Below are 14,446 nucleotides of genomic sequence, written 5' to 3' on the forward strand. Positions count from 1 at the left end.
ATTAATCCAGGAGCTGGTAATAGCCTCTTGCAGGGTCAGTGCTCAACAGCTAGTTTTCTGCCACACGGCTTCTTCACAGCACTTAGTATTGGACTCCTTTTCCAGGCCCCAGTACCTACCCTTGTAAACTGCCCGCCACCTTCCAAACAGCCGAGGTAACTGCATGGAACCACTTGACATTTTCACTCCCTGGAATGAGAACTATATACAAATGGCCCCTGACCTATGACAGCTCAGTGTACATTTTTTTTTAACTCTACAAGGTTGCAAAAACAGTATGCAGTCAGTAGAAACCTTGCTGCACGTTTTGAATTTCAGTCTTTTCCAGGAGGAGTGATGCACAGTCTGCTTCTCTCTCCTGATTCTGGGGGGACCACGAGCTGCAGCCCCCAGTTATAAGGGGAACCACCAGTCTCCTCAGTGTGCTGTGTGGCTACGCTATGACATCCAGGACGCTAGGTGTAGAGAATGTATTTTCCACTTTCCACATTTCAACTCATATTGGGGTCTGTCAGGTCGTAACGCCATCGTAAATGCTCCTTACTCAGCATTGACTTGGCCTTGGGAATGGTACTTGACATCCCTCACTTGACATCCCTCTGTGAGATGGGGATAATACTGTTTCTTCCCTAATAGAGACTTGGAAAGCACCTAGCAGTGCCCAGAACATTCTTCTTTCCATGAGCAGCCATTGCCTCCCTGCGATGGCCACGCACTGTTCTGGGCCATGGAACAGTGGACAGAACAGTGGACAGAAGGGCAACAATAATGCTATTGTTCTCATCACCATTAGAGATGCAGAGATAAAAGATACAGGACCCCAGTCTAACAGCAGATGGCCCAATGCAGCCAGGTGGGACAGGTCTCAGGAAGAGCTGCTAGTTGAGATCGAGCTTGAAGATCACTGGTTCAAATGTCATGAGACACATTTGAGGGTCACTGAAGCCACTGGTGTGGTTGAAGTTCCAGAATGACAGGGATATCAGGAATGGGACATCTCAGCCAAGAGTAACCTCAACCATGGACTGGAGCACATTTCTAGCCTCTTCCACCTGCAGAATCCTCATCTCTGATCAGTGCTTTAAAGCTTCAAGAGTCTCTGCTATCCACGCTGATTCTGTTTTTTAGGGGACACACGTGCCACACTGGCAGGGATGGTGTTGCACAGTGTTTCTGTAAGAACAACGAGTCAGTTTTATTCTGTGCTAGGCAGGAGGGCATCTGGCCAACCCCCATTCACATTTTCCCAGGCACACGATGGCTGCTTCGTCAATTCTTAAGTGAGTGCAAAAATGTGAACAAGGCCAGGTGGAAGTGGCGCCAAGTGAGATTTACTGGCTGCCTTCCAAGAGACGTTACCAGGTGGCCTTTCCTTGGGTTACTTTGTTATTTTAATTCTGCTATATCTGTGGCATTTAACGTTTATTGAGCACTTACTATGTGCCAAGCACTGTGATAAGCACTTTTGTGTGTATTTTATCATTTAACATTACCACGGTTCATTTTACACAAGAGGATGTTCATGCTAGGCCTCACGTTCAAGGGCGCAGCACCACTAAGTAGGCACCTGGCTTGCTCTGGGCTCATCCAGAGGTGTCTGTGCCTAGCCTCCTGGTGGGCCCATGTCCCACTTCACCCTGGTGGCCATCATCGTCATCACAGCTTGCCTTTACCAGGGATAGCCTGGGCATCTGGGAACTCTCTTAACCTTTATACGAGAGGTTCCATGTTATCCTTATGAAAATCCACAGCACGCAGACACTGATGTTTACCCCGACTCAGAGGAGAAAACTGTGGCTCAAAGTTGTAACTTGCTCAAGGGTTCAAGCTGGTAGGTGTCCAGATGGGATAGGAATCCAGGCAATCTGTCCCCGAGCTACCCTCCTGTCACCTCCCGTGACCTACAGGCTGCGTTGAACATTGCTGGTGCTTAGGGTGCTTCCTGGGATGTACTAGTTCCTCGTGTAAACACTGGACAGTGGGGGCATTTAGTAGGGTGTTGAGCATTGCGTGAGGTGAGGAGACAGAGTCTACAGCGCAGAGCTGGAAACTCGGGCAAGTGCTCAACAAATTGCAACTCGTACTGTTATTTCTGAAATTTGCCCCCAAAAGCTTATTCTTAGTTCCTCCTTCTCGCCTTCCCCTCTCTGACTCACAGGTTCTGCCTCTGGCTAAGTTCATGCCATCTGTTTAGAAACCAGATCTTACAGGGGCCAGGAAGCCCCTCCTGCTCACAGGGGACTGTGCCCCTGTCTGCCCTCATCTGCTGCGTGCCTATTTTGCAGTTACCCCCTCTGTGGGAAGCCTCCCTCACTTATGAGTCTTACCTGTTGTCCCCAAGTACCTCCCGAGTCCTGGCTGCCAGCTCATCTCCTAGGCAACTCTCCCAGTAGCTGAGCAAACTCTTACCTGGCCTCCACGTTTGAGGGTGTGAAGGAGGATGAGGAGGCTGTGCCGAGTCCTGCCTCCACAGTCCCCTGCACAGACAATAGGCACAACCCCGCTCTGCGCCTTCCTTCCTCTGCCTCTGGATTCCCGCCCTGAGGTGGGTTGCTGGGGCCTCAAAGGTGTGGTGCAGAAGGTTCCCACCATACTGGGGGGAGCCGTGCTTAGATCAAGCACCACTGAAGCTGGGCAGAGCGCCAGCTACAGGGGACAGCTAGAGACAAGGGGCCTCCCAGCATCCATCTCTCTCTCTCTGTCTCTCTTTCTCTCTCTCTCTCTCTCTCACACACACACACACACACACACACTGCACACGCCCTTCATGGGCCACCTGCTCCCTGGCTCGGTTTGCACCACACACAGGCCTTGTGCCAAGAGGGACCTGAAATCAAAATACTGTAGCTGCATCTCAGCCCCAGGTCTCAGGTTTCTCCTCAAACAAGGATGACCCAACCCTGTCCCTCTATGCCCCATGAAAATCATGGAGGACATGAAGCCACAGCCATCTAGAGAGGACCCAGGAAGGAAGAAGCAAATGTTTCCAAGTGCCCCCGTGGAGCAGCCTCTGTGTGAGGCTCTGGACCAGTGCTACCTCTATGTGACAACCTAGTCGAAGACGCATGCTTTTATTCTCGTTATACAAGTGAGAAGATTAAAACATAGATCCTTTCCCCAAGGTCATTTGGATTCAAGTGGCAGAATACACTCTCAACTCAGGTCTCTGTCATTCCCAAAGAGCCCTCTCCACAGTGCCGTCCCCCGCCCCCCGCGCAGTGTGTGGCGGTTGCGTTCAGTGCCTTCATCCCCTGTACTCTGACTGAGTCCTTCATGTGTGCCTGGCACCGTGCAAGAGCTAAAAAATTACCATGGCCGAGGCTGGTCCCCAGCTGCAAGCCCAGCAGGGCTGATAGATAATGAGTAGGTGGCCATCATCAGGGACACAGTGGTCCTAGCTGAGCGAGTCCCAGGAAGATGCAGACTTGTCATTAAGGGGGACATGTGGGGAGTCAGCAAAGCCAGCAGAGGTGAGGGGGCATGTGTAGGGGGACCAGCTCGTCCCGCTGGCTTTGCAAAACTTGAGACAGAGGGAGGCTGTCTTGGGGGAGAGCAGAAGCACGCTCCAGCTTGAATTTCTCCTCCCTCCTGTCCTCTTTTAATATCACTCGTGTAGGAGTCCCTGGGAACTTGTGCAAGAACCACTTGGCTCCTTTCCAGCTCGGGCTTGATCACACAGCGGGCTCTCGCGGGCTCTCAGGCATGTCACAGCAGGGAACTGGGCTGTTGAAGTGGGGGGCTCCTAACACTGACAAGCCAGGTTCTCTCCTGGCCTTCTGTGGCAGCCCAGCCTCCAGCCCCGTGGCTCTCAACAGTTTGTCACTTGTGTCAGCCTCCGTCATTCATTACCGCTACACAGAGAAGCAGCACAGCCCATCCTGCCATGGAAGTGGACCTTCACGGGGGCAGAGATGGAGCGGGGGCAACGGGAGGGTCCCAAGTGGTTGCAGTATCAAGAGGACAGATGCTCCAAGCAGTCACCTTGGTCAAAGCAAGATGCTCTGCAGAATTCTCCCCAACCAAGGACAGTGGTCTCTGGAGCCAAGGGCAGAATCAGGAAAAGTCAAAGTTAGATTTGACGGGGAGAGGACATTGCTGACCTTAGCCAGATCATGGAGTCAAAGACAGATGATAATGGTTTGAGAAGCTCATGGTGGTGAAGAAAGGAAACAAGGGGCCAGTGCCCCTGTGTCCTGTCCCCACCACCCCACCCTGTTAAAGCACTGCTTGTTTCCTGGCCTCAGCCCTAGTCAGTCCTAGGAGACGGGATCTGCCATGTGGTGGCATTGTCCTTTAAGAAACCTACCTGAGCAAGCAGGCCGTGGCTATTGCCTGCTCCCTGCATTCTTTGCTAACCACTCTCCCACCAGCTCCCTTGATCTTGAAGTTCAAGACATTGACTGCTTCTGTTGCAGGGTTGGAAAAACAGACAGGAGTCCCCACATTTGACAACCTTGGCCGAGTAGATGTGTGATTGTCAGTCTTTCCCAGTTCATTCTAAACTGGTGCTGTCCTTATTACTGTCATTGTTATTGTCATGTGATGGTGGTACCTGCCCACTGCTCAGTGGTTACCAATGTACTCAGCCCTCTGAGCTTTGCATCTTCATCAGTCAACTGAGAACACTAGTACCAGTGTCATAGGTTGCCCTGATGTTTAATCAGTGATGCAAATGCTGTGCTGAGCTTAGTGCTTCGTCCAAATACACTGAAGCACTTATTTTTGTTTACTGATCAGCTACAATATTCTTTAGCAGTTATTACCGTTTATCAATCACTTACATTATACCAGGCCTGCTTTTGGAGATTCAGTTCTGCTGAATGTCATATGCTTCCATATTGCCAGAGTTCTGCAAATACTGGAACACTTTCTCCTGACTGCCTAAGCCCTGCTTCTGGTCAGAGCACAGCTCTGGGTGCCCTAGGTCTCCGGCTCCCTCTCTCACCACACTTAGAGCTCCATTCTGAGGTTATATCTATTCTTTCCCCTCGGTACCTAATGTCTCTGTACCTAATGTCTCTTCTTTAATATTCATTAGTTAAGGAATATATTATCTTACTTAGTTCTCTTAATAGCCAAGTCCATAAAGTATTATTATCAAGATAAGGAAACAAAAGCCCAGAGAGTTAAGAAAATTGCCCCTGATTATGCAATTACCCAAGTGGTGAAGTCGAGATAGAATCTACATCACCTGATTTAAAGCATCACACTCTGGGTCTCATGGTTCAGCCCCCCTTCAAACCGGCCTCCCCTGGGGAGACATTCAGCCCTGGTGTGTTGAAAATCATGTCAGTCGGCTTCTCGTGAAACAGTGGACTCTATGGTCACACTTCCATGTGGCAGCCATGGAGCTGCAGTTGAAGAGCAGCCGCCTTGGTGCGGGGCAGGGTCTTGGCCATCCTGCCTGCTCCTCGCCTGCCAGCGCCCCCACTCACTCACAGTACTGGCCCCGCCCCCAGCTGCTTGAGATGGTCCCTGATATAGACAGAGCCAGGCAGGAGGTCCTTTCCAACCCTTTTGTTCCTGTTGAAACATGACTGTGCTTTCTCCTTTCTCTGGACCTGAGTAGCAGGCTCCTTTTCTAACTGCATTTTCCTGGAGATGGCATCCAGTTGAGTTTGTGACACTTAAGCCCACATCAGAGGAAGAATCTGTTTCCAGGAACAGGGAGCAGAGTAGAATGTGTGAGAGCAGAGAGGTGGGAATTGGGTTGTTCGTCCTTTGGTAGGAACTGGCGAGTGACTCAAATCCTATTTGCAGGTAAGTTGTGCTCATTCTTGAGACTCCTGGAGGGGTCTAATAGGCAGGCATGCGTCCTTCTAGCTTTATGAAAGGGCTAGGCATTGGTCATGGGGTGTTACTTATTTTCTCCTCTAGGAACCACAAAAGCTAATTTCCTCCACCCTGGGTCACTTAAAACGAAACTATTTTTTTTTTTTTTTTTAACAAAAGAGATACTTGTTACAACTTAGCTGCATGATTTTGCCATAGATGAGTCCCCAAGTCCTACTTCTGCCATGGTAGCCAGGCCTACATCTCGCCACCAGTGTGCATTCAGGATGGGGGATGAGACGATGGCTTAGGGTCCGGGTTCTGTTCCTAAGTAGCTCTCCAATCCTGCCCTTGTGTGACTTGCTGCATTTCTGCAGAGCTAGAGGGATGCCAGTCTGGACAGCATCGCCATCACACCCACCCTTTCCAGGTCTTGGTGGGTGTTCCCAGTGCTCCTCCGGGTGCCACTAATCAAAAGCAAAGCCACAGATGACTCCACACTGCCCAAGTCAACGTCAGTCACCACCTCTCGTTGTACTTGACCTCTCGGCAGCACCTCACTGCTGCCGATGCCTCATGGATACACATCTTTTCTTTTCCCTCTTGATGTGTGAGTGGCCATGAGCCATGGAGTGTGCGTGGTCTCCAGGAGGCAAGGAGGCAGATTTCTGGGGTTAGACCTTAGGCATCTTTGGAGGAAGGGGTGTTCTGCCTACCTTCGGGGAAAAGCCTGCGGCGCTCCCCCCTTCCTCTCTGCCCCCATGTCCAGTACCCTCCCTACTCCTCGTTCTGAGCTTGCCACTGTAGCCTCCGTGCTGTCCCTTGAGCACACTCCAGCTTCACAGTGAGGTCTGCTGCTCCTGGAAAACTCTGACCCCAGACAACACATGACCTGCTCCCCACCTGCTCCGCAGAGGAGCTCACATCTCTCCTTCGTGAGGCCAGCCCTGACCACTCGTCGCCCACTCCCCACCTCAGGCACTCCTAAGCCCCTTCCACAGCTCCGTTCTCCCCCTCACACACACACTGTCACTTTCCAACGTACTACAATACTCACCCACTGTGCTGGCTTCCTATGTGTCTCCCCTCACACACTACGAGGGCAGGAACAGGTACACAGACAGCCCTGGGCACTGTGGAAAGAGCAAGTAACTGAACAAGAACAAAGTGGCAGAATCGGCTCTTGGCGGGACCTCTTAGGCAGGGGGCAAGGCCAGGATTGGTGTCACCATTGTAACCCTGGGCCGCCGGTGTGAGAGGAGGAGAAGCAAGTATAACAAAGCCTGGTGTGTGCTGTGTATTATCATCTGCCAGGCTCTGTTAAGGCCCTTTCCACTAAGAATCCGTCTCCCCACAGACGCCCTCGAGGACTAACACTGTGATCACCGCCCGGTCTCCCGGAACCAGAGACCACGGAACCAAGAGGGCACGTTGGTAGCCAGGTGCCCATCACGCTCCAGGGCCCACGGTCTCTTCCTCACTGTGACTCAGAGAGGCGATGTTTCAGTCAGAGTTTTTGCCGCTGTGACTAAACGACCCGACCAGAGCAACTGTAGAGGAGGAAAGGTTTCTTTGAGGGCTCGCGGTTTCAGAGGTCTCAGTCCCTAGACAGCAGGCCCCATCCTCAGGCCTGGAGGTGAGGCAGGACCTCATGGCAGGAGAGTGTGGTGGAGGGGCACAGCTCACATCAGGGTGATCAGGAAACAGAGAGAGAGAGTCTCCACTTGCCAGATACAAATATATACCCCCCAGGCACGCCCCATTCCCCCTCCTCCAGCTCACCTGCCCACCTCCAGTGAGCACTCAGCGAGTCCCATCAGGGGGGTAACCACTGATTGGGTTAAGGCTCTCACAACCCAGTCACTTCTCCTCTGAACCGTCTTGCACTGTCTCGCACGTGAGCTCCTGGGGGACACCTCACATCCAAACCCTGACAGGCGAGGTCCCAGGAAGCGCACTGTGGCTGTTGCCTGTCTCCTCTTCATGCCAGGGCCCTGGGCTGTTTCCCTGGTTACAGACCCTGCCTGCAGGCAGAGGACAAAGTTAAAAAGACAGACAGAGGGAGGAGAGTGTGTGAGGCCAATTGCCAGGGTCTGTCTGGGGTCTGGTACCCGAGCGCTGGGGAAGCCCGTCCAGCGGGCAGTCTGCCCTTCCCTGCCATTTCCCGGGCTTATAGTGAGCCCCGCGGGAGGCTGCGACCTCACAGCCTCCACTCATTCACTGGGCTTAGGAAGCCTCTGGACTCACTCGTGGTGCCCTCTGCCCATCAGCTCTACGGGAGAGGGGCAGGAACCCCTGGCACACTCAAGTGAGTTGGGAGAAAGGGGCCGAGGGAATGTGAGACACCCCAGAGGAGCTTCAGGGCTCGGCAGATGAGCTCTCCCAGCACATGGTTTCCCTGCCGGCAGCCACCCCGCACTGGAAGAGGAAAATCTACTGTGATGAAAACCTGGGTTGTTTTGGACATGAAGAAAGATTCAGAAGGCTGGCGGGAGATGAAGGTCCAATCCTCTGTTTTCATAGATGAGCAGCCAGCAAGCCAAAAACTGTCCTGTTGCAAGGAGTGTGTTACCTTTCTGACTGTCCCCTGCCTGCGCCCATTCTCTCGCCCTGAGCCCACCAGCCCACTGAGCTGCAAAAGGGGAAGGGGACGCATTGCTAATCTAAGTCAGGCTCCGCATGAGGCTCTAGAACCCTGCCCGCCAGAGCTAGCGTCCCCATCTTCACTTGTGGGTGAGGCACCTGTGACTAGAAGGCTGTTCAGTGTGCCCAAGGTCAGAAGAAAGAGGGGCAGCTGGGCTCCCAGACACTTATGTGTGGGTGTTCCCCGTCTTCTCAGCAGGGTCCCCCGGTGCTCGGGTAGATGAGCCTGAGTTCCTCAGCCCAAAACTTGGCCATAGGTTTATGAATGATTTTGCAGGGATTTTTTTTTTAAATATTAGCAAGAATTCCTTAAGGCAGACACTCTATGTTACTACTATTAGTGTAAAGTGATTTATATTTTGGGATGAAGAAAATTTACATATATTTATCAAGAGTTAAAAATTATTAATCCATAGAGATTTCTTTCCTCTTGACTACTCCGCCCCTTCTCTCTCCACATTTGGCAAGGATCTTGAACAAGAAGCAAGGCAGTGTATCAGCCAGGGTCCTCCAGAGAAATAGAACCAATGGGAGAGATAGAGACACAGAGAGATCTAGAGATATGGATGGATGGATGGATTGAAAAAGATACAGAGGGTCTAAGGAATTGGTTCACATACTTGTGAATGTTGGCAGGTCTGGAATCCATAGAGCAGATCAGCAGGTGAGAAATGCAGGAAGAATTTCTGTGTTAAACTCCTGAGGCTGAGTTCCTTCTCTCTGTCTCTCTGTATTTTTATTCTGTATTTATTTTATATTTTTCCATATTTTAATCAATGCATTATAATTATGAATAATGGTGGGCTTCGTTGTTTCATACATGTGTGTGCAGATGATATAACATTATACTTTTTTCCATGAAAGCTCAGTATTTGTCTTATCCCTTTAGCTAACTGACAGCCTTATCAAGGGTAATCTTTCCTTAAAGTAGTTGTAGATGTTCTTTGCACCTACAAAGTATCTTCCCTGTGACATCTAGGCTAATGTTTGGCTAACACCAGACACAGTGCCCTAGTCCAGTGGACATATAAAACGAACCATCGTAAGCAGCAGTTGTGAGTTCTGTGCTCTGTTCGGGCTGGGCTTGGCCCCAGGCACTGCCACATACACTCTGCTATTCCTCATCAACATGCTCTACACGTGCACAAACTCTGGGACCCAGATTGGTTACAGTGACTTGCCCAGGAGGCCATCTCTGATAGAGTCAAACCTGGCTTCCAGGATTTTCTGATTACCACTCCACAAGACTGCCTTCCAAAAGCTTCAGTGTGAAGAATTTAGATTCAGCAATAGAAGATAGAAGTGTCACTCAGCTTATCAGGACTGGACCTGGAACGCAGGTCTCCTGGCTCCCAAGCCCGCCTTCTTGCACACCATAGCGCCCCCTGGCTTCCAGAAAGTTCACAGTCCCTGCAGACTAAGGCTGGCAGCACATTGTTCACCCCAGGCCAGCAGGTCCCAGCCGAGGCAGGATGTTCCAACTGTGCATGCTGCAGAGGGACCCCAGCTGTCGTTACCTCCTCAATAAACAGATGTGCTCAGAGTCTGGGCCCTGCAGCCACTTTATTGCTGAGACAGCCTCATAATGAGATACTTTCAGGGCGTCAATATCGAAACCTCCTTGAATGGAGCCTGAAATGGACCTATCTGGTGACAAATCCATCTTTGTGGCAGTTTGCATTTCAGGGAGATTAAAGGGAATTTGCAGAAAGTCCTCCAGAATCTGATGCTGTCCATGCAGAGGGAAATAAGGCTGGCGAGGGCTCCATCTGTAAGGCCTGCTGCTCTCCAGGTCTATTTACTCTGGATATTGCAGAATATCGATTAGGGTTGTTTCATTGCAAGGAACAGAAACCAATGCAAGGTAGTTTAATTAAAATAAAAAGAAGTTAAAGGAAAAGAAACAAAAAATTGGGTGGTACATCTTATGGAATCAAAGTAGGATTTGGAAAAACAATACAGAAGCATGAAATTAACCAGGGCAGTTCTAGGCCTCTGCAGAAGAAGTTCCAAAGCCCTCGGTGCCCTGACAGAGCGCAAGTCGGCTGTAAAGTTTCCCAGTTTCTATTTCTGTGTATATTTCCAAGGGTGAGAACTAGACTCATTCAGCTTGTGTCATGTGTCTACCCCTAAACAGCCTGCCCTGGCCAGGGGTGCAGGGATCCAGGCAGAGCTCTGTGAGTTGTTCCTAAGTGTACTGGCCACAATAAAAGGGTCAATTATTTTTTTTAATCAGGACACTCCCAAAAATGGCTGCTGGAATAACTGTGTTTGTAATATTAATTATTTGAGGCTTACATGGGTAGAAGACCTGGTATTTAGAGATCTCTGTACCTATGGTATGCATGTGTGCATATATTTTTCCCTAATGAACCCCTTTATAATTCAGCCCTCTCAGTCTCCAACTCAATTTCCGTTGCATCATATCTTAAAATCACCAGCTGCAGATGCAATCTTGTGCCCCAATTTAGAGATACTTATCCTCAGGCTTTTAACATATTAAGTCATTTAAACAAGATGCAAACACCACCCCAGCTGAGGACAGCTGTTTGTTACCCTGTATCTCTAAGGACCAAGCACATAGTAGGTGCTCAGTATTTGCTAAATGAGTAGCAACCATCCACCAATATAGGGACACTTTCTTCCATGCCCTTAGGTCCCAGGGGCTTTGCCATCTTGACCCAAGAATATAATTTTTTTTGACTCATGTCCCATCCTTACCACCTGGACTCAGTAGGTAAGGTCCGCATTTCCTAGGGAACAGGTAAAGGGCCACAGCTCTGCCATATGTAGTATAAGTTGGATATAAAAGAGATGCTGCCTTGACCCTAGATGCCCCATCGTGGAGGAGGGAATCGTGAGTGTTTGAAAACTGACATCATTGTTCAGACAGACAAAGCAAGCCAGGACAGGCTGACTCACAACTCTGGCCCTCGCACTGGCTAAGTATAGCTCACCCCCATTCTCTCTCACTGCCATCCTTACAGATCTCCTCTGAAATAGTAACACGAGGACTCTACATCACCTGGTGTAGAGTTGACTTCAGCATAAGAATAAAAAATGAACTAGAAATGACATTCCAAGGGTTCCAAATGAGCCTCCAGTTCATCTCTCCAGCTGCCTCTTCTCCAAAGGGAGCTGGTAAGAACCTTAACCCAGAGTGGCTTCAGAAGACATTCTGACCTGGTCCACATTCCCCCTCATTGTTCCTTGACACCAAGCCTGGCCAATGTCCTTCTTGGTCTGTGTTTCTGTTCTGTGCCACACTGAACTGGGGCAGCGTAATTACTGATAGTAGGACTAGTCTTTGCAGATCAGCCTTAGTCCCTGTTCATACAAAGGCTCAAAGTTTTGTTCAGTGGCGTGACCTTAGTAATACAGCAATAAGCTCTTATAGGCTACGGGGAGGGAGGGTGCTTCTTCCGGTATTTTTCAAAATGTCTTCGAGTACTTATTATTTCCCCAAGGGAGGCTGCTTGCTCTCTTCTGGTGATTAACACAGTGATAATGGCATTGAGACTCAGAAGTCAGTGGTCTGAGCAGGAAAGTGGAATGACGTACCACATTCGTAGCCAACAGAGATCATAAAGATCAAGGTAGGGAGTAATGACAGTCTCCATGCCTGCCCTGCACCTGGTGTGCCAAGCAGTGTCGTCACCTTGCTCACAGGACCTCCAGGGGGCAGACACTATTGCCACCATTCTGGAGGAACCCAAGGTAGGGAAAAGCTAAATGACTTGGCCAGGATGGCAAGACTCATTAAGTGGCATTACCAGGATTCAAATCCAGTCTGTGCTCACTCAAAGCATCATGCCGGGTGGCCCTCCCTGAGCTGCGGTTCCCTTTCCAAGGATGGCCACAGAGCTGGAGAAGAGCAGACAAATCCAGAGGTCAGGAGCATTTCCAGGGAGCAGAGCCGAAGGCTGGGTGTGAGACAGGAGCTAATGAGAGATTGCAGAACTCTTCCCTGGCACATGGCGGACCAGAGCTCTGACATGCCTGGCTGGGTGCTGGCTGTTTAGGGACAGTCAGGGTCAGTCTGGCTCCTTTCAAGACTCAGGGTCCAGACTGTTCTTCTGGTTGAGAAGTCACAGGCTGGTAAATCTCTTGCCAGGTTTGTGGCCACCTGCTCTTTGGTGGCCAGTGGGAGGAGGGGTAGAAAGTCCTGTGAGCCCTTCTGCTGCTCCTGACTCTGGAAGGAGCACCCCGCAAGTGTGCAGGAGGCTGCCCCAGGCCTTCCTCTTGGGTTCCCTGTGCAGCATTTGGGAAGCTGCCCAGCCTCTCGGGACCATTCACCACCAACCCTCACAAGGGAAGGACTTTGGCCTGGAATCACAGACACCCGCTCTTTCTCTGCCCACCCCCTCTTTCCAGGAAGTCTGTCATCCAGCTTGACCTCGCCAATACCAAGAAAGCGATGATTGTCCCCGCCTTTGAGACACTGCGCTACCGGCTGTCTTTCCCCAAGTCCAAAGCAGAGTTGCTGTCAATGCTGGACATGGGGACCCTCTTCACATTCAGGTAAGTGGCCCTCACTGCTATCCTCTGGGGTGCCTAAAGGACTTCTCTCCTGGGAAACCCAGACACCAAAGCTGTTAACCCAGAAGTTGGTGGGGGTAATATGCATTGGTCCATTGGAAGGCAAAAATAAAGCCAGTGTCCTTGCAACCCCCCACCCCGGCCAATGCACATAGTTTGCATTGTACATGGACGACAGGTGTGTGTCTAGGTGGACGGGCATGTTTAGGTCAGAAGGCTGGTCATGCTTCTTTTCATGTTTTTCTAAACTGATCTCAGACCCCTTCTCCATCTCTTGACCTGAATTCTCCTTGGGGCATTCCCTCTCTGGGTAAACGGTTTCATTCTGTGAGCAGCCTGGGTGTTCCCTTTTTCTTTTTGGTGTGAGTGGTCTGTTTTCTAAGCCCTTTGGGACTGCGATGAGCACCAGAGTTGCACAGACCCCCTTCAGGAGCTGACTTTCCTGCTGCCCAAGTGACAGCTGCAAACAAAACCCTCATTTCCTAGGACCTATGTCCTGCAGGGACCTGGCAGGGAGCTACCCTGCTTCACATCCAGAAGGCCCCAGGAGACTCGGCAACTGCACAGGTGCAAATGGGTTCTGGCTCTGGAGCACAGGCCTGGGCAGCATGATGTGTGACAGTGGGGGACAGGGGAGTAGGAGTCCCGCTGGGTCTCTTGATTGAGCAGTCAGAGGAGAGCTGTGCTTCAGCCTGCTTTCTGTTAAAGTGAATCCTCGAAACAATGTAGGAATGGTCAGCACTTCCTTGGAGTTCAAAAGCATACAGCTCTAGGCAGTCTGAATTGTCGTGCAAAGACTGTAGTCATAGCAACTTAGGTTTTCATCTCATACAGCTTCTAGAAGTTTCTAAAGGTTTCCTCCAACTATTTTGTGAAAATAACTCCATCAAGTAGGATGTCCATTCAGCAGTCTAGAAATTACCGGTTTTGTACGTTTTATGGAATGGAGAGGCCCTGGAGGTACCAGGACCGCACCCCATCCTTTGTCCTCCATCCAGAATTCTAGAAAACAACCTAGAAGGGCTAATTCCCCCCAAACCACTGCTTTCCAGAAATTATACCAACTGCCATTTGTCGAGTGCTTTGCATGAACCGGGCTCTGTGATCAGCCCATTTAATCCTCAGAACAAACCCGAGGTAGATACCGGAAAGAAATAAATAGACCCTGAGATTCTGAGAGGTCAAATAATTTGCCCATTGAAAAGCAGCCAGGAAATGTCAGAGCCAGGATTCAGCCCGGCCTGAGGGACCACTGAACCTGTGCTCTTCACTGACCCAGCACCGGGCTGCTGAGTCCTGACTGCTCACACGAAGCCACGTTTGAAGCTGCAGAGTAAAAACCTACTCCTGGAAATTCGAGACCAAGCCTTCATCTGAGGCCCCTGCAGTTGCCATAACCTGGTGGCTGAACACCTGGCAAGTTTCCAAGATGTTCTTCCTTCCATCTCCAACCCCAGGTGCTTTGAGAAATCATTTCAAAGCCATGTCCGTG

At 50.5% G+C, this 14,446-nt stretch overlaps 1 protein-coding gene across 3 annotated transcripts in view; it reads left to right on the plus strand.

Moving 5' to 3' along the window:
• The window catches only part of Large1 (LARGE xylosyl- and glucuronyltransferase 1), a 493,847-nt gene that overhangs the window by 471,386 nt on the left and 8,015 nt on the right, over positions 1-14,446 (plus strand). For all 3 annotated transcript variants that reach the window (XM_071609558.1, XM_027940415.2, XM_071609559.1), the window contains one exon: positions 12,790-12,936. In XM_071609558.1, the coding sequence (XP_071465659.1) occupies positions 12,790-12,936 (147 nt within the window). The remainder of the gene's footprint in view (positions 1-12,789; positions 12,937-14,446) is intronic.

Source organism: Marmota flaviventris, chromosome 3 (genome assembly GCF_047511675.1).
Source record: "Marmota flaviventris isolate mMarFla1 chromosome 3, mMarFla1.hap1, whole genome shotgun sequence".
Classification (NCBI taxonomy): domain Eukaryota; kingdom Metazoa; phylum Chordata; class Mammalia; order Rodentia; family Sciuridae; genus Marmota; species Marmota flaviventris.